General features: G+C 44.7%; 1 protein-coding gene across 1 annotated transcript in view; it reads left to right on the top strand.

The window, feature by feature from the left end:
* The window catches only part of LOC124001192 (peroxidasin-like), a 90,658-nt gene that overhangs the window by 58,866 nt on the left and 12,854 nt on the right, over positions 1-18,938 (top strand). The window contains 8 exon segments of the mRNA XM_046307801.1: positions 2,717-2,759; positions 2,762-2,872; positions 3,608-3,716; positions 5,479-5,636; positions 9,639-10,645; positions 10,989-11,485; positions 11,594-11,728; positions 11,948-12,156. Of these exon segments, the coding sequence (XP_046163757.1) occupies positions 2,717-2,759; positions 2,762-2,872; positions 3,608-3,716; positions 5,479-5,636; positions 9,639-10,645; positions 10,989-11,485; positions 11,594-11,728; positions 11,948-12,156 (2,269 nt within the window).

The following is an 18,938-nucleotide window of genomic DNA, read 5'->3' as shown; positions in this document are numbered from 1 at the left end:
GGTCACCAACTACTGGTTTCCGTTGTCACAGCCTCCAAGGCAACAAGGCTAGTATAGCCAGGCTCTCGCTGAGGACAGGGGTTGGGGAAAGGAGGGATGGAGAAAGGAGGGTTGGGGAAAGGAGGGATGGAGAAAGGAGGGTTGGGGAAAGGAGGGATGGGGAAAGGAGGGATGGAGAAAGGATGGATGGAGAAAGGAGGGATGGGGAAAGGAGGGATGGGGAAAGGAGGGATGGAGAAAGGAGGGATGGGTAAAGGAGGGATGGAGAAAGGAGGGATGGAGAAAGGAGGGATGGAGCAAGGAGGGATGGGGAGAGGAGGGATGGAGAAAGGAGGGATGGAAGGAGGGATGGGGAAAGGAGGGATGGAGCAAGGAGGGATGGGGAAAGGAGGGATGGAGCAAGGAGGGATGGGGAAAGGAGGGATGGAGAAAGGAGGGATGGAGCAAGGAGGGATGGAGCAAGGAAGGATGGAGAAAGGAGGGATGGAGGATGGAGCAAGGAGGGATGGGGAAAGGATGGATGGGGAAAGGAGGGATGGAGAAAGGAGGGATGGAGCAAGGAGGGATGGGGAAAGGAGGGATGGAGCAAGGAGGGATGGGGAAAGGAGGGATGGAGCAAGGAGGGATGGAGAAAGGAGGGATGGGGAAAGGAGGGATGGGGAAAGGAGGGATGGGGAAATGAGGGATGGGGAAAAGAGGGATGGAGAAAGGAGGGATGGGGAAAGGAGGGTTGGGGAAAGGAGGGATGGAGAAAGGAGGGATGGGAAAGGAGGGATGGAGAAAGGAGGGATGGAGAAAGGAGGGATGGGGAAAGGAGGGTTGGGGAAAGGAGGGATGGGGAAAGGAGTGTTGGGGAAAGGAGGGATAGAGAAAGGAGGGATGGGGAAAGGAGGGATGGGGAAAGAAAGTCAAGGCCTGTTCAGATCAGGTGATGGCTGTTAGTAGGCCTATATATATATGAAACAAGTTGTTTTGTACAGCCTCGTATATCATGTAACCCAAGCTGATTTTATAGTCTCCATATAACCCAAACTGGTCAGGCATTTTTTACATTTTGGTAATTTAGCTTACAGTTAGTGAATTAATCTTAAAATAGCTAGGTGGGACAACCACATATCACAGTCATAGTAAGTACATTTTTCCTCAGTAAAGTAGCTATCAGCAGCTTGCCAGGTCGCAATTGTAAATGAGAACTTGTTCTCAACTTACCTACCTAAATAAAGGTGAAATAAATAAATAAAAAAGTGCTAGTGTTAGTTCGCGAAAGGTATTATATATACTATATTACCAAAAGTATGTGGACATCTGCTCGTCTAACATCTTATTCCAAAATCATGGGCATTAATATGGAGTTGGTCCCCCCCTTTGCTGCTATAACAGCCTCCACTCTTCTGGGAAGGCTTTCCACTAGATGTTGGAACATTGCTGCGGGGACTTGCTTCCATTCAGCCACAAGAACATTTGTGATGTTGGGCACTGATGCTGGGTGATTAGGTATGGCTTGCAGTCTGCGTTCCAATTCATCCAAAATCTGTTCAATAGGGTTGAGGTCAGGGTTATTGTCATGCTGAAACAGGAAAGGGTCTTCCCCAAACGGCTGCCACAAAGTTGGAAAAAAGAGTCGTCTAGAATGTCATTAGTGTCTGTAGCTTTAAGACTTCCCTTCACTGGAACTAAGGTGCCTAGCCCAAACCATTATACCTCCTCCACCAAACAGGTAGCGTTCTCCTGGCATCCTCCAAACCTAGATTAGTCCATTGGACTGCCAGATAGTGAAGCGAGATTCATCACTCTAGGGAACGTGTTTCCACTGCTCCAGAGTCCAATGGCGGTGAGCTTTACCCCACTCCAGCTGATCATTGGCATTGCGCATGGTGATCTCAGGCTTGTGTGCGGCTGCTCGGCCATGGAAACCCATTTCATGAAGCTCCCAACGGACTTTGCTTCCAGAGTCAGTTTGGAACTAGTGAGTGTTGTAACCGAGGACAGACAACTTTTACGCGCTACGCGTTTCAGCACGCGGCGGTCCCGTTCTGTGAGCTTATGTGGCCTACCACTTCGCTGCTGAGCCGTTGTTGCCACTAGACATTTCCACTTCACAATAACAGCACTTACAGTTAACCGGGGCAGCTCTAGCAGGGCAGAAATTTTACGAACTGACTTGTTGGAAAGGTGGCATCCTATGACGGTGCCACAATTAAAGTCACTGAGCTCTTCAGCACGGCCATTCTACTGCCATTGTGTGTCTATGTAGAATGCATGGCTGTGTGCTTGATTTATACACCTGTCAACAATGGGTGTGGCTGAAATAACCAAATCCACTCATTTGAAGGGGTGTCCACATATTTTTGTATATATAGATTAATATGTGCTGTGGGATTATGTAAGATACTATTTGAAGAAGTAGGGTTTCAGATGTTTTCAGAAGATGGGCAGGGATTCTGCTGTCCTAGCTTCAGGGGGTAGCTGGTTCCTCCATTGTGGTGCCAGGACAGCTTGGACTGGGCTGAGTGGGAGCTTCCCTCCCATAGGGGTTGTAGTTCCAAGAGACCAGAGGTGGCAGAATGGAGTGCTCGGGTTGGGATGTAGGGTTTAAGCAGGCCTGTCAGACCCTACGGCTTTGACTGTGTAACTCAAGGCAGTGCCCCACTCATTACCCCACACTAGTCCACACCTCCTGACCTTTCAACCCTTGTCTCCCCCGGCAACTCTGCAGGACGGTGTCCAGGTGACGGAAAGTGGGAAGTTCCACATCCTCCCTGGGGCTTCCTGGAGGTTAAGGACGTGGGTCTAGCCGACGGTGGACGCTACGAGTGTGTCGCCCGCAACCCTATTGGCTACCAGTCCGCTAGCATGGTGCTCACCGTCCTAGGTAAGACACAGCTAGAGTATGCTAATCTAGGCTAACCCTAATAGTGGAGAACTACAGACATTGCAAGCTTTTGTTCCAGCCCTGCTCTAACACATCTGAATCAAATGTGTTTTTGCTGGGATAGAACCAAAGCCTGCACACACCCCACTCCTCACCGGACCAAGGCTTTGTGACCGCTGTAACACAGCTATTGTAACACCATAATTTGGTGTTACATAATTTATGTAACATAATTTAGCACCAGTGTTGCTTATTTTCCTTGGCCTGCCTGCACGCTGTCTCGTAGCCGATGCTAGCTAGCGTGCCGACAGCAAACTGTGACCATGTTGGATTGTTGTTGGACGGGTCTGCAGCCTACACATCAGACACTCAATTTTTTACATGGCACACTGTAGAACTTCACTACGCAGCCTGCCAGAAATGTGTTCTGTTCCCTCCAATCTGCGTTCTGTTCCCTCCAACAAAATGAATTGTACAATCACCAGGAAAAATTGTTTAATTTAAGAAATCTGTTCCCAAGTATTCTCATGAATACAAAAATAGACATGATCGTGTCTCAATGTAGTCATGAATCTAGTTGCCTAACCCTGATCTAGGTTATAATGCTACCTCATGCTGTCTTGAACACGGCACAACAGATGACATATGCAGTTGAAACATCTAATTTCAGTTTATGGCAAATTATTCTATTGTTTTATTATCAGTGTTAGTTGATTTGTGCCTATCTGTTTGCAGTGCCTCCAGTAAGTAGACAAGGGGACACCTTTGTGACGTCGTCTATTCAAGAGGCCATCCGCAACGTGGACAGTGCCATCGAATCCACCAGGAGGCATCTGTTTGATGGGTAAGTCAAATGCCCTTTTAGTCAGCGGGTTGGAATCAGGCTTATGAATCTAAGCTTTGTTGCATTATCATTTCTGAACTCTTATCTTGAGTCATGTTTTGTGTGTAAGCTCTTTGAACTGATGATGTGGTTAACAGGAGCATGTTTCTATATGCACGCGCGCATGCACACACACGCATGCAAACACATGTATGCAAACACACACACACACACACCCAGGCAGCCAGCCAGCCAGCTAGGGATTTCTAGCTCTGTTCTAATGACATGCCCAGATAGTGAACTTGCCTCTGGGCCTCCAGAGCTCAGTGGCTTCACAGGCTTGTGTGTTTGTGCTCTGTAACTGGCGCATCCAGTAAAGGTCTTCTCACAGCCTGAGGACTTGGATTGCAATTCTCCCCATGTGTCATCATCACTATATATGACTAGCATATCAAACATTCTTAATTTGGATCCTCTAAATACTATATATTCTTTGTAATACTACTTATTTATTTGTAATACTACATTCTGTATTTCTTTGTAATACTACATTCTGTATTTCTTTGTAATACTACATACTGAATTTATTTGTAATACTACATTCTGTATTTCTTTGTAATACTACATTCTGTATTTCTTTGTAATACTACATTACTGTATTTCATTTTTATTTATTTGTTTGTAATACTACATACTGTATTTCTTTGTAATACTACATTTTTATGTATTTGTTTGTAATACTACATACTGTATTTGTTTGTAATACTACATACTGTATTTGTTTGTAATACTACATACTGTATGATTTCTTTGTAATACTACATACTGTATTTCTTTGTAATAATGCCTACTGTCACGGTCGTCCTCCTCTTCATCTGAAGAGGAGAGGCGAGATGGATCGGAGGACCAAAATGAGCCGTGGTATGTGTTCATCATTCATTTTAATAAAGAAAAAACTGAACACTGAAACCCTATACAAAAACAATAAACGAAATAACAACCGTGACGCTAATGCGAACTGCACTGAAACAAGCAATCAACATAGACAATCACCCCCAAACAAACAGTGCAACCCAGGCTACCTAAGTATGATTTCCAATCAGAAACAACTAATGACACCTGCCTCTGATTGAGAACCATACTAGGCCGAAACATAGAAATCCCCAAATCATAGAAAATCAATCATAGACTGCCCACCCCAACTCACACCCTGACCATACTAAATAATGACAAAACAAAGGAAATAAAGGTCAGAACGTGACACCTACTGTATTACTTTGTAATACTACATATTTCTTTATTTATTTGTAATAATGCATACTGTATTTCTTGTAATTCTACATACTGTATTTCTTTGTAATAATGCATACTGTATTTCTTGTAATACTACATACTGTATTTCTTTGTAATAGTACATACTGTATGCGTGCGTGTGTGTGTTTGTGTGTGTGTGTGTGTCTGTGTGTGCCATGGTTTATAAATGAAATTTTCAAAGCAATTCATAAATAACAGTGTAGTTGTTGGGATGGCGTCAAAGGATGTGATGCCCATATAAGGAAGTGAAGTTGGTTAGGAGAATGTGCATGTTGAAGTTTTACTGCCTGCTCATGTCATTTGGGTCAGGAGGGATGTTTCATCATTCAATACTGGCAGACACATTAGAGTTGTTGTAACTGCCAAGAAAACATTAGAAATCTAAACATGATCACATTTCTCTCTCTAAGCACCCCTCTTCGGTCTCTCTCTCTACCCCCTCCCTTCCCCTCCATCTCTCTCTCTGTAGTAACCCTCGTACCCCTGGAGAGTTGCTGGCCCTATTTCGTTACCCCAGGGACCCCTACACAGTGGGGCAGGCCAGGGCGGGGGAGATCTTCGAACAAACCCTGCTCCTCATCCAGAACCACGTCAACCAGGGCCTCATGGTCGACACCAACGGCACAGGTGAGACAGCAGAAAGCCAATACTGTGGTATAAAGAGGACATATAAGGCGTTGATTGAGTTATGAGTTAGCAGACTTTCTATGTAATGTGAACATATGGAAGTGAGGAGGACATGCCAACGCCCCAATCCACAAACATTCAATGGGTTTCTTCAGTTGGATTTTGTAAACATCTCTGGCTGTAGATGTTTATGACATCTGTATGACATGTTCTTCTCATTCTGACCCATTTGACTGGATGCTCATAAAGGGTTTTACTACCGATACGTCATGCCTAATATGGTCTGTTATCACGGGTGAAAGCAATGTGTCCAATGACCGAAACAAGGGGACTGGTCCCCCCATATTTAGGATTTATGAGGAAGGGGGGGAGGGAGAGAGAGAGAGAGAGAGAGAGAGAGAGAGAGAGAGAGAGAGAGAGAGAGAGAGAGAGAGAGAGAGAGAGAGAGAGAGAGAGCGAGAGAGAGAGAGAGAGATATAGCGAGCTAGAGAGAGAGAGATATAGCGAGCTAGAGAGAGAGAGATATAGCGAGCTAGAGAGAGAGAGAGAGAGATATAGCGAGCTAGAGAGAGAGAGATATAGCGAGCTAGAGAGAGAGAGAGAGAGAGATATAGCGAGCTAGAGAGAGAGAGAGAGAGATATAGCGAGCTAGAGAGAGAGATATATAGCGAGCTAGAGAGAGAGAGAGAGAGAGATATATAGCGAGCTAGAGAGAGAGAGACAGATATATAGCGAGCTAGAGAGAGAGAGAGAGAGATATATAGCGAGCTAGAGAGAGAGAGAGAGAGATATATAGCGAGCTAGAGAGAGAGAGAGAGATATATAGCGAGCTAGAGAGAGAGATATATAGCGAGCTAGAGAGAGAGAGAGAATATATAGCGAGCTAGAGAGAGAGCTGTATGTAATTGAAGAATCCATAGACTCTAACCACTTCTGGGAAAATTGGAAAACACTAAACAAACAACAACACGAATAATTATCTATCCAAAATGGAGATGTATGGGTAAACCACTTCTCCAATCTTTTTGGCTCTATAACAAAGAATAAAGAGCAAAAATATATACATGATCAAATACAGGTCTTAGAATCAACTATTAAAGACCAGAACCCACTGGATTCTCCAATTACATTGAATGAGTTACAGGACAAAATAAAAACCCTCCAACCCAAAAAGGCATGTGGTGTTGATGGTATCCTCAATGAAATTATCAAATATACAGACAACAAATTCCAATTAGCTATACTAAAACTCTTTAACATCATCCTTAGCTCTGGCATCTTCCCCAATATTTGGAACCAAGGACTGATCACCCCAATCCACAAAAGTGGAGATAAATTTGACCCCAATAACTACCGTGGAATATGTGTCAACAGTAACCTTGGGAAAATCCTCTGCATTATCATTAACAGCAAACTCGTACATTTCCTCAATGAAAACAATGTACTGAGCAAATGTCAAATTGGCTTTTTACCAAATTACCGTACAACAGACCATGTATTCACCCTGCACACCCCAGTTGACAACCAAACAAACCAAAACAAAGGCAAAGTCTTCTCATGCTTTGTTGATTTCAAAAAAGCCTTCGACTCAATTTGGCATGAGGGTCTGCTATACAAACTGATGGAAAGTGATGTTGGGGGTAAAACATATGACATTATAAAATCCATGTACACAAACAACAAGTGTGCGGTTAAAATTGGCAAAAAACACACACATTTCTTCACACAGGGTCGTGGGGTGAGACAGGGATGCAGCTTAAGCCCCACCCTCTTCAACATATATATCAACGAATTGGCGCGGGCACTAGAAAAGTCTGCAGCACCCGGCCTCACCCTACTAGAATCCAAAGTCAAATGTCTGCTGTTTGCTGATGATCTGGTGCTTCTGTCACCAACCAAGGAGGGCCTACAGCAGCACCTAGATCTTATGCACAGATTCTGTCAGACCTGGGCCCTGACAGTAAATCTCAGTAAGACCAAAATAATGGTGTTCCAAAAAAGGTCCAGTCACCAGGACCACAAATACAAATTCCATCTAGACACTGTTGCCATAGACCACACAAAAAACATACATACCTTGGCCTAAACATACATACATACATACCTTGGCTTAAACATCAGCGCCACAGGTAACTTCCACAAAGCTGTGAACGATCTGAGAGACAAGGCAAGAAGGGCATTCTATGCCATCAAAAGGAACATAAATTTCAACATACCAATTAGGATTTGGCTAAAAATACTTGAATCAGTCATAGAGCCCATTGCCCTTTATGGTTGTGAGTTCTGGGGTCCGCTCACCAACCAAGACTTGGTGGGACAAACACCAAATGGGACAAACACCAAATTGAGACTCTGCACGCAGAATTCTGCAAAAATATCCTCCGTGTACAATGTAGAACACCAAATAATGCATGCAGAGCAGAATTAGGCTGATACCCACTAATTATCAAAATCCAGAAAAGAGCCGTTAAATTCTATAACCACCTAAAAGGAAGCGATCCCCAAACCTTCCATAACAAAGCCATCACCTACAGAGAGATGAACCTGGAGAAGAGTCCCCTAAGCAAGCTGGTCCTGGGGCTCTGTTCACAAACACAAACACACCCTACAGAGCCCCAGGACAGCAGCACAATTAGACCCAACCAAATCATGAGAAAACAAAAAGATAATTACTTGACACATTGGAAAGAATTAACAAAAAAACAGAGCAAACTAGAATGCTATTTGGCCCTACACAGAGAGTACACAGCAGCAGAATACCTGACCACTGTGACTGACCCAAAATTAAGGAAAGCTTTGACTATGTACAGACTCAGTGAGCATAGCCTTGCTATTGAGAAAGGCCGCAGTAGGCAGACATGGCTCTCAAGAGAAGACAGGCTATGTGCTCACTGCCCACAAAATGAGGTAGAAACTGAGCTGCACTTCCTAACCTCCTGCACAATGTATGACCATATTAGAGAAACATATTTCCCTCAGATTACACAGATCCACACAGAATTTGAAAACAAATCCAATTTTGATAAACTCCCATATCTACTGGGTGAAATTCCACAGTGTGCCATCACAGCAGCAAGATTTGTGACCTGTTGCCACGAGAAAAGGGCAAACAGTGAAGAACACATACCATTGTAAATACAACCCATATTTATGCGTATTTATTTTATCTTGTGTCCTTTAACCATTTGTACATTGTTAAAACACTGTATATATATATATAATATGACATGTGTAATGTCTTTATTGTTTTGAAACTTCTGTATGTGTAATATTTACTGTTAATTTTTATTGTTTATTTCACTTTATATATTATCTACCTCACTTGCTTTGGCAATGTTAACACATGTTTCCCATGCCAATAAAGCCCTTGAATTGAATTGAATTGAGAAAGAGATAGCGAGCTAGAGAGAGAGAGAGAGGAAAGGCTCAGTGTTTTCACTGGTTATGACAACAGTCAAGTGTTCATTGTTACACCGGGCCCTAACTTTTGCATGTCAGCAAAAATAATGTAGCCTGTTTGGTTTATGTCTATGTGACCTGGGACACCCTCTCCACCCACACACTGCTACCCCGAAGGTTGTGTATGGCTGGATCAATTCTGTGAATGACCAGAGGGTGGAGGTGGAAGGGTGGGATTCGGGGGGAGATGGGAGGGTTGGTGATGTTTCATCAGCCAGCTGAATTCTGACTAGAAGTCTCACTTTTCCCCATTGAGTTGAGTTACACAAAGCACCTCACACATCATACAAACACACACACTGAGCTGTAACACAGGAGCTGTCTAGTTTCCCAGGGAGTTAGTGCATGTCAGAGGAACACTCTTGGCCCTCAAGATGCAGGTTTACATTCCTAGGGCAAACATTAGCAGCCTACATGCTCCTCTGTTAGGTGGAACTATATTGATATAGTGGTGTAGTACACAGCCCTGTGCTTGTTTCCTCTGTATGTGGCCTTATACAGTACACCATAAAGTACACCTCTTGTCCCTCCATTCGTCCCCAGCATTCCGCTACAATGACCTGGTGTCCCCTCACTTCCTGGAAGTGATCGCCAACCTGTCAGGCTGCACGGCCCACCGCCGCATCAACAACTGTTCTGACATCTGCTTCCACCAGAAGTACCGCAGCCACGACGGCACCTGCAACAACCTGCAGCACCCCATGTGGGGCGCCTCCCTCACCGCCTTCCAGCGCCTCCTCAAGTCAGTCTACGACAACGGCTTCAACCTGCCGCATGGCGCCAGCAGCCGCCATCACAACGGCCACGCCCTGCCTCTGCCCCGCCTCGTTTCCACCACCATGATCGGCACGGAGACCATCACCCCAGATGACCACTACACCCACATGCTCATGCAGTGGGGACAGTTCCTGGACCATGATCTAGATTCCACAGTTGCCGCCCTCAGCCAATCACGTTTCTCAGATGGCCAGCTGTGTACCAACGTGTGCACCAATGACCCTCCCTGCTTCCCCATCCAGTTCCCCCCGGGGGACCCTCGGCAGGCGCGCAGCGGGGCACGCTGCATGTTCTTTGTGCGTTCCAGTCCCGTGTGCGGCAGCGGCATGACATCACTCCTCATGAACAGCGTGTTTCCACGGGAACAGATCAACCAGCTGACATCGTACATCGACGCGTCCAACGTGTACGGCAGCTCACGGCACGAGTCAGAGGAGGTCCGCGACCTGGCCAGTCAGAGGGGACTGCTGAGGCAGGGCATCGTCCAGCGCTCTGGGAAGCCCCTGCTACCCTTCGCCACGGGGCCCCCTACAGAGTGTATGAGGGATGAGAACGAGAGCCCCATTCCCTGCTTCCTGGCTGGAGACCACAGGGCCAACGAGCAGCTGGGTCTGACAGCCATGCACACCGTGTGGTTCAGGGAACACAACCGCATAGCTACAGAGCTGCTCAGACTCAACCCACACTGGGACGGAGACACCATCTACCATGAGGCGAGGAAGATAGTTGGCGCACAGATGCAGCACATCACCTACAACCACTGGCTTCCCAAGGTAAGGACTACTCTACTATATATATCTAGTACTCTCTCATACTCTAACCAAGGTAAGGACTACTCTACTATATAGATCGAGTACTCTCTCATACTCTAACCAAGGTAAGGACTACTCTACTATATAGATCTAGTACTCTCTCATACTCTAACCAAGGTAAGGACTACTCTACTATATAGATCTAGTACTCTCTCGTACTCTAACCAAGGTAAGGACTACTCTACTATATAGATCTAACCAATGTTCCTGTGAAAGGTCTTCAGATTGATGAAAGGTGCTGTCTCTGTAAATGATTATTATTGGTGATGATGATGATGATGATGATGGTCACCCCCTCCCTCAGATCATGGGTGACGTGGGGAGGAAGCTGATTGGCGACTACCACGGCTACAACCCCAACATCAACGCCGGCATCCTCAACGCCTTCGCCACGGCTGCCTTCCGCTTCGGACACACCCTCATCAACCCCATCCTGTACCGGCTGGATGAGCACTTCCAGCCCATCCCCCAGGGCCACATCTCCCTGCACCGTGCCTTCTTCTCCCCCTTCCGCATCGTTAATGAGGGGGGCATCGACCCCCTACTGCGTGGCCTGTTCGGCGTGGCGGGGAAGATGCGCGTGTCGACCCAGCTCTTGAACACGGAGCTGACGGAGAGGCTGTTCTCCATGGCCCACTCCGTGGCGCTGGACCTGGCCGCCATGAACATCCAGAGAGGAAGGGATCATGGGATACCGCCCTACAACGACTACCGGACCTTCTGTAACCTGACCTCGGCACAGAGCTTTGACGACCTGAGGAACGAGATCCAGAACCCCCAAGTCAGGGAGAAGCTGCAGAGGTGCAAACCAGGTTTTAGCTATCAATCATTTGCAGACACACTTGAACTGTGGCTCCATTGGGGTTGAGTTACAGTGCTGTGACTGTCTGTCTATTCCTATCTCTCCAGGCTATACGGCACTCCCCTGAACATCGACCTGTTCCCTGCTCTGATGGCTGAGGACCTGGTTCCTGGGAGCCGGCTGGGACCCACCCTCATGTGTCTGCTGGCTGCCCAGTTCAAACGCCTTAGAGATGGGGACCGGTGAGCTCACATCCCCTCAGCTACCAATTCTTGTCAAATTAATTATGCTCATCATCAACACATTTTTTAGAAAGATGAGAAGGATGAGAGAGAGAGAGAGAGAGAGAGAGAGAGAGAGAGAGAGAGAGAGAGAGAGAGAGAGAGAGAGTGTAGGTTTTGTCTATATGGTGTGGGTTTACATGTAACCCTCCATCCTCTCCTCCTGGGTTGTGCTTCCAGGTTCTGGTATGAGAACCCAGGTGTATTCAACCCGGCCCAGCTGACCCAGCTGAAGCAGGCATCTCTGACGAGGGTGCTGTGTGACAACGGTGACAACATCACTCGTATCCAGCAAGACGTGTTCAGCGTGGCACAGCTGCCCCACGGATATGGCAGCTGTGACGACGTCCCCAACATTGACCTGCGCATGTGGCAGGACTGCTGCGAAGGTAGGTAACATAGAATATAAAACACACATTCATTCTGTCTTAAATTACTCCCTATTCCTTAAATAGTGCACTACTTTTTGTCACAGACATAGTGTATTGTCTTTCTATGTCTTTGGTGAAATCAAATCAAATTTATTTATATAGCCCTTCGTACATCAGCTGATATCTCAAAGTGCTGTATAGAAACCCAACCTAAAACCCCAAACAGCAAGCAATGCAGGTGTAGAAGCACGGTGGCTAGGAAAAACTCCCTAGAAAGGCATGAAACTAGGAAGAAACCTAGAGAGGAACCAGGCTATGAGGGGTGGCCAGTCCTCTTCTGGCTGTGCCGGGTGGAGATTATAACAGAACATGGCCAAGATTTTCAAATGTTCATAAATGACCAGCATGGTCAAATAATAATAATCACAGTCGTTGTCGAGGGTGCAGCAAGTCTGCACTTCAGGAGTAAATGTCAGTTGGCTTTTCATAGCCGATCATTAAGAGTATCTCTACCACTCCTGCAGTCTCTAGAGATTTGAAAACAGCAGGTCTGGGACAGGCAGAACAGTTGAAACTGGAGCAGCAGCATGGCCAGGTGGACTGGGGACAGCAAGGAGTCTTCATGCCAGGTAGTCCTGAGGCATGGTCCTAGAGCTCAGGTCCTCTGAGAGAGAGAAAGAAAGAGAGAAAGAGAGAATTAGAGAGTGAATACTTAAATTCACACAGGACACCGAATAAGGCAGGAGAAGTACTCCAGATATAACAAACTGATCCTAGCCCCCGACACATAAACTACTGCAGCATAAATACTGGAGGCTGAGACAGGAGGGGTCAGGAGACACTGTGGCCCCATCCGATGATATCCCCGGACAGGGCCAAACAGGAAGGATATAACCCCACCCACTTTGCCAAAGCACAGCCCCCACACCACTAGAGGGATATCTTCAACCACCAACTTACCATCCTGAGACAAGGCCGAGTATAGCCCACAAAGATCTCCACCACGGCACAACCCAAGGGGGGTCGCCAACCCAGACAGGAAGATCACATCAGTGACTCAACCCACTCAAGTGACGCACCCCTCCTAGGGACGGCATGAAAATCACCAGTAAGCCAGTGACTCAGCCCCTGTAATAGGGTTAGAGGCAGAGAATCCCAGTGGAAAGAGGGGAACCGGCCAGTAAGAGACAGCAAGGGCGGATCATTGCTCCAGAGCCTTTCCGTTCACCTTCACACTCCTGGGCCAGACTACACTCAATCATATGACCCACTGAAGAGATGAGTCTTCAGTAAAGACTTAAAGGTTGAGACCGAGTCTGCGTCTCTCACATGGGTAGGCAGACCATTCCATAAAAATGGAACTCTATAGGAGAAAGCCCTGCCTCCAGCTGTTTGCAAGTAAACAAAACATGCACCATTTTCCCTCTTGCGTAACTATCAACAGTGTAGCATTGTTCCAGGATGTGCCTCTTCTTCGTTGCACCAATGATTAACTCCAACCCAATTCCAAAGACTGGAGACATCCTGTGGAAGTCGTAGGAACTGTAAAATGGGCACTATCAAATTTATCTTGGCAAAGACAAGGGAACGGTCAGAGGAAAAAAAAGAAGGAAAGAATATGAACAGTTTTTCCTCAGGGTTTTGCCTGCTACATAAGTTCTGTTATAGTCACAGACATGATTGAACCAGTTTTAGAAACTATCCACGCCTACTAATCATATGCATATAATATATTCCTGGCATGATTAGCAGGAAGTTGAAATTGTGCACGCTATTTATCCAAAAGTGGAAATGCTGCCCCCTATCCTTAAGAAGTTGGATGGAAAAAAGCTGTCCTTGAAACAGTCTTGATATGTTCGCCAAAAGAGAGGGTCCAGAGGGTCCAGAGTAACTCCGAGGTCTTCACAGTTTTATTTGAGATGACTCTTTGTTTCTTGGGACCTAGAACAGGCATATCTGTTTTGTCCGAGTTTAAAAGTAGAACGTTTTCTTTTTTTTAAACCTTTATTTATTTAGGCAAGTCAGTTAACCTCTAGCGACGAGCAGTCCCGTATCCGGGAGCGTAATCATAGCCTCAAGTGCATTACCATAACGCAACGTTTCCTATTCATGAAAATCGCAAATGAAATGAAATAAATATATTGAAACACAAGCTTCGCCTTTTGTTAACAACACTGTCATCTCAGATTTTCAAAATATGCGTTACAGCCAACGCTAGACAAGCATTTGTGTAAGTTTAGCATGGCATAATGCTATGCTAGGCTGTGCTGGCAGCAGGCAACATTTTCACAAAAATAAGAAAATCAACCAAATTAAATCATTTACCTTTGAAGAACTTCAGAAGCTTTCACTCAGGAGACTCCCAGTTAGATAGCAAATGTTCCTTTTTTCCAAAAAGAATATTTTTGTAGGTGAAAAACGTCACGTTTGTTTCATCCCGCTTGGCTGAGAAATCGACCGAAAATACTTAACCTCTTGCTCCTACCTGGCACGCAGGCGTCCCATCTAGAGATCTGGAAATGCAAATGCGCTACGCTAAATGCTAATAGTACTAGTTAAAACTCAAACGTTCATTAAAATACACATGCAGGGTATTGAATTAAAGCTGCACTCGTTGTGAATCCAGGCAACAAGTCAGATTTTTTAAATGCTTTTCGGCGAAAGCATGAGAAGCTATTATCTGATAGCATGTAACACCCCAAAAGACCCGCAGGGGACGTAAACAAAATAATTAGCATAGTCGGCGCTACACAAACCGCACAATAAAATATAAAACATTCATTACCTTTGACCATCTTCTTTGTTGGCACTCCTAGATGTCCCATAATCACTATTGGGTCTTTTTTTCGATTAAATCGGTCCATATATAGCCTAGATATCGATCTATGAAGACTGTGTGATAAAAAAAGAAAATAGCGTTTCATAACGTAACATCATTTTTTTTTAAATTAAAAAAGTTCGACGATAAACTTTCACAAAACACTTCGAAATACTTTTGTAATGCAACTTTAGGTATTAGTACACGTTAATAAGCGATACAATTCAACAGGAGGCGATGTAAATTCTATAGGTGTCCGTCTGGAAAAAATGTCAGGAGAAATCTCAACCAAAACATCCGGTCGGAGACCGGAGGGAATCGGTTCCCTTGATTCGGTTTGACCAAGAATCAAAGCCGAAGCAAATGACAGGACTCTAGACATCGTGTGGAAGCTGTAGGTACTGCAACCTCGGCCTCATTTAATTCGGTTCACCTTTAACAATTCCTGGACGTGGCGCATGGATATTTATTTCCATTTTCAGTGATCAGATTTTCCTGCACTTTTCGATGAAACGCACGTTCTGTTATAGTCACAGCAGTGATTTAACCAGTTTCATAAACGTCTGAGTGTTTTCTATCCACACATACTAATCATATGCATATACTATATTCCTGGCATGAGCAGCAGGGCGCTGAAATGTTGCACGATTTTTAACAGAATGTTCGAAAAAGTAGGGGGCATGAGTAACAGGTTAACCTCTTAGGTCGACCCGACACGCAGGCGTCCCATCTAGACATCTGGAAATGCAAATGCACTACGCTAAATGCTAATAGCACTCGTTAAAACTCAAACGTTCATTAAAACACACATGCAGGGTACTGAATTAAAGCTACACTCGTTGTGAATCCAAACCAACAAGTCAGATTTTTTAAATGCTTTTCGGCGAAAGCATGAGAAGCTATTATCTGATAGCATGCAACACCCCAAAAGACCTGCAGGGGACCTAAACAAAATAATTAGCATAGTCGGCGCAACACAAAATGCAGAAATAAAATATAAAACTTCATTACCTTTGACAATCTTCTTTGTTGGCACTCCTAGATGTCCCATAAACATCACTATTGGGTCTTTTTTTCGATTAAATCGGTCCATATATAGCCTAGATATCGATCTATGAAGACTGTGTGATCAAGTAAAAAAACAGCGTTTTATAACGCAACGTCATTTTTTTAAATTAAAAAAGTCGACGATAAACTTTCACAAAAGACTTCGAAATACTTTTGTAATGCAACTTTAGGTATTAGTAAACGTTAATAATCTATCAAATTGATCACGAGGCGATGTATATTCTATAGCTCTACGTCTTGAAATAATGTCCGGATAAATCTCAACCAAAATATCCGGTCGGAGACCAGAAGAAATGGGCTGTCTCTTCTTCGTTTGACCAAGAAACAAAGGTTAGGCAATTGACAAGACTGGTGACATTGTGTGGAAACTGTAGGAATTGCAATCTCGGCTCCAGGTAATGTGGCTTCCATTCAACAATACATTCAAGTGGCTCATTGATATATTTATTTATATCAGATTTTCCTGCGCTTTTCGATGAAACGCACGTTCTGTCATAGTCACAGCCGTGATTTAACCAGTTTTAGAAACGTCTGAGTGTTTTCTATCCACACATACTAATCATATGCATATACTATATACCTGGCATGAGTAGCAGGGCGCTGAAATGTTGCGCGATTTTTAACAGAATATTCGAAAAAGTAGGGGGTAGGATCAACAGATTAAACTATAACGCCAAACTTTTTTCACAATTTGCTCCATAATATCGACAGAGACACAGCAAACGTTGTATAGGATCCATCCCCAAGGTGTTTTTAACATATGTATTCGATAATATATCCGTGGAGGCAGTTGGTTTCTCATAAGAAACGATTGGAAAAATGGCTACCTCAGTATTTTACGCAAGGTTTTCTCCCGGAGACACCATGCGTCCACTCGCCCCATATGGTCTCTTACAGCCATTCTCCTATGGAAATGCCTAAAAAGACGTCACAATGCTGCAGACACCTTGGGGAAAACGTGGAAAACGTAAGCTGACTCCTAGCTCCTTCACAGCCATATAAGGAGTCATTGGCATGAGGCGGTTCCAAAAAATGTGGCACTTCCTGATTGGATTTTTATCTGGGTTTTGCCTGTAACATCAGTTCTGTGGCACTCACAGACAATATCTTTGCAGTTTTGGAAACGTCAGAGTGTTTTCTTTCCAAAGCTGTTAATTATATGCATAGTCGAGCATGTTTTTGTGACAAAATATCTGGTTTAAAACAGGAACGTTTTTCATCCTAAAATTAAAATAGCTCCCCCTATATCCAAGAAAGTCAGAACAAATTATTTTTTCAATGACAGCTTAGGAACAGTGGGTTAACTGCCTGTTCAGGGGCAGAATGACAGATTTGTACCTTTTCAGCTCAGGGTTTGAACTTGCAACATTACAGTTACTAGTCCAACGCTCTAACCACCAGCCTACCCTGCCATCCACTTCCTTATGTCTGAAACACAGGCTTCTAGTGAGGGCAATTCTGGGGCTTCACCATGTTTCATTGAAATGTACAGCTGTGTGTCATCCACATAGCAGTGAAAGTTAACATTATGTTTTCGAATGACACCCCCAAGAGGTAAAATATATAGTGAAAACAATAGTGGTCCTAAAACGGAACCTTGAGGAACACCGAAATGTACAGTTGATTTGTCAGAGGACAAACCATTCACAGAGACAAACTGACATCTTTACGACAGATAAGATCTAAACCAGGCCAGAACTTGTCCGTGTAGACCAATTTGGGTTTCCAATGTCTCCAAAAGAATTTGGTGATCGAGGGTATTAAAAGCAGCACTAAGGTCTAGGAACACGGGGACAGATGCACAGCCTCGGTCTGATGCCATTAAAAGGTCACTTACCACCTTCACAAGTGCAGTCTCAGTGCTATGATGGGGTCTAAAACCAGACTGAAGCATTTCATATACATTTTTTGTCTTCAGGAAGGCAGTGAGTTGCTGTGCAACAGCTTTTTCAAAAATGTTTGAGAGGAATGGAAGATTCGATATAAGCCGATAGTTTTTTATATTTTCTGTGTCAAGGTTTGGCTTTTTCAAGAGAGGCTTTATTACTGCCACTTTTAGTGAGTTTGGTACACATCCGGTGGATAGAGAGCCATTTATTGTGTTCAACATAGGAGGGCCAAGCACAGGAAGCAGCTCTTTCAGTAGTAGATTTCATGACTAGAAGCTCAAAAGACGAGAACGTCTTTTTTTTTGTAAATAGAAATTTGCTATCGTAAATGTTAGCAACACCTCCGCCTTTGCGGGATGCACGGGGGATATGGTCACTAGTGTAACCAGGAGGTGAGGCCTCATTTAACACAGTAAATTTGTGGTCCTTCTGTAGCTCAGTTGGTAGAGCATGGCGCTTGTAACGCCAGGGTAGTTCGATTCCCGGGACCACCCATACGTAGAATGTATGCATTTGGATACACATGGCATATTATTATTATTTATATTATTAAATTCATCAGGCTTAAGCCATGTTTCAGTCAGGCCAACACATCAAGATTATGATCAGTGATTAGTTCATTGACTATAACTGCCTTTGAAGTAAGGGATCTAACATTAAGTAGCCCTATTTTGAGATGTGAGGTATCACGATCTCTTTCAATAATGGCAGGAATGGAGGAGGTCTTTATCCTAGTGAGATTGCTAAGGCGAACACCGCCATGTTTAGTTCTGCCCAACCTAGGTCGGGGCACAGACACGGTCTCAATGGGGATAGCTGAGCTGACTACACTGACTGTGCTAGTGGCAGACTCCACTAAGCTGGCAGTCTGGCTGACAGCCTGCTGCCTGGCCTGCACCCTATTTCATTGTGGAGCTAGAGGAGTTAGAGCCTGTCTATGTTGGTAGATAAGATGTGAGCACCCCTCCAGCTAGGATGGAGTCCGTCACTCCTCAGCAGGCCATGCTTGGTCCTGTTTGTGGGTG

This window comes from Oncorhynchus gorbuscha, linkage group LG17 (assembly GCF_021184085.1).
Source record: "Oncorhynchus gorbuscha isolate QuinsamMale2020 ecotype Even-year linkage group LG17, OgorEven_v1.0, whole genome shotgun sequence".
NCBI lineage: Eukaryota > Metazoa > Chordata > Actinopteri > Salmoniformes > Salmonidae > Oncorhynchus > Oncorhynchus gorbuscha.
Note: the sequence above shows the minus strand (reverse complement) of the source record. Positions and strands in the feature narration are given on the sequence as shown.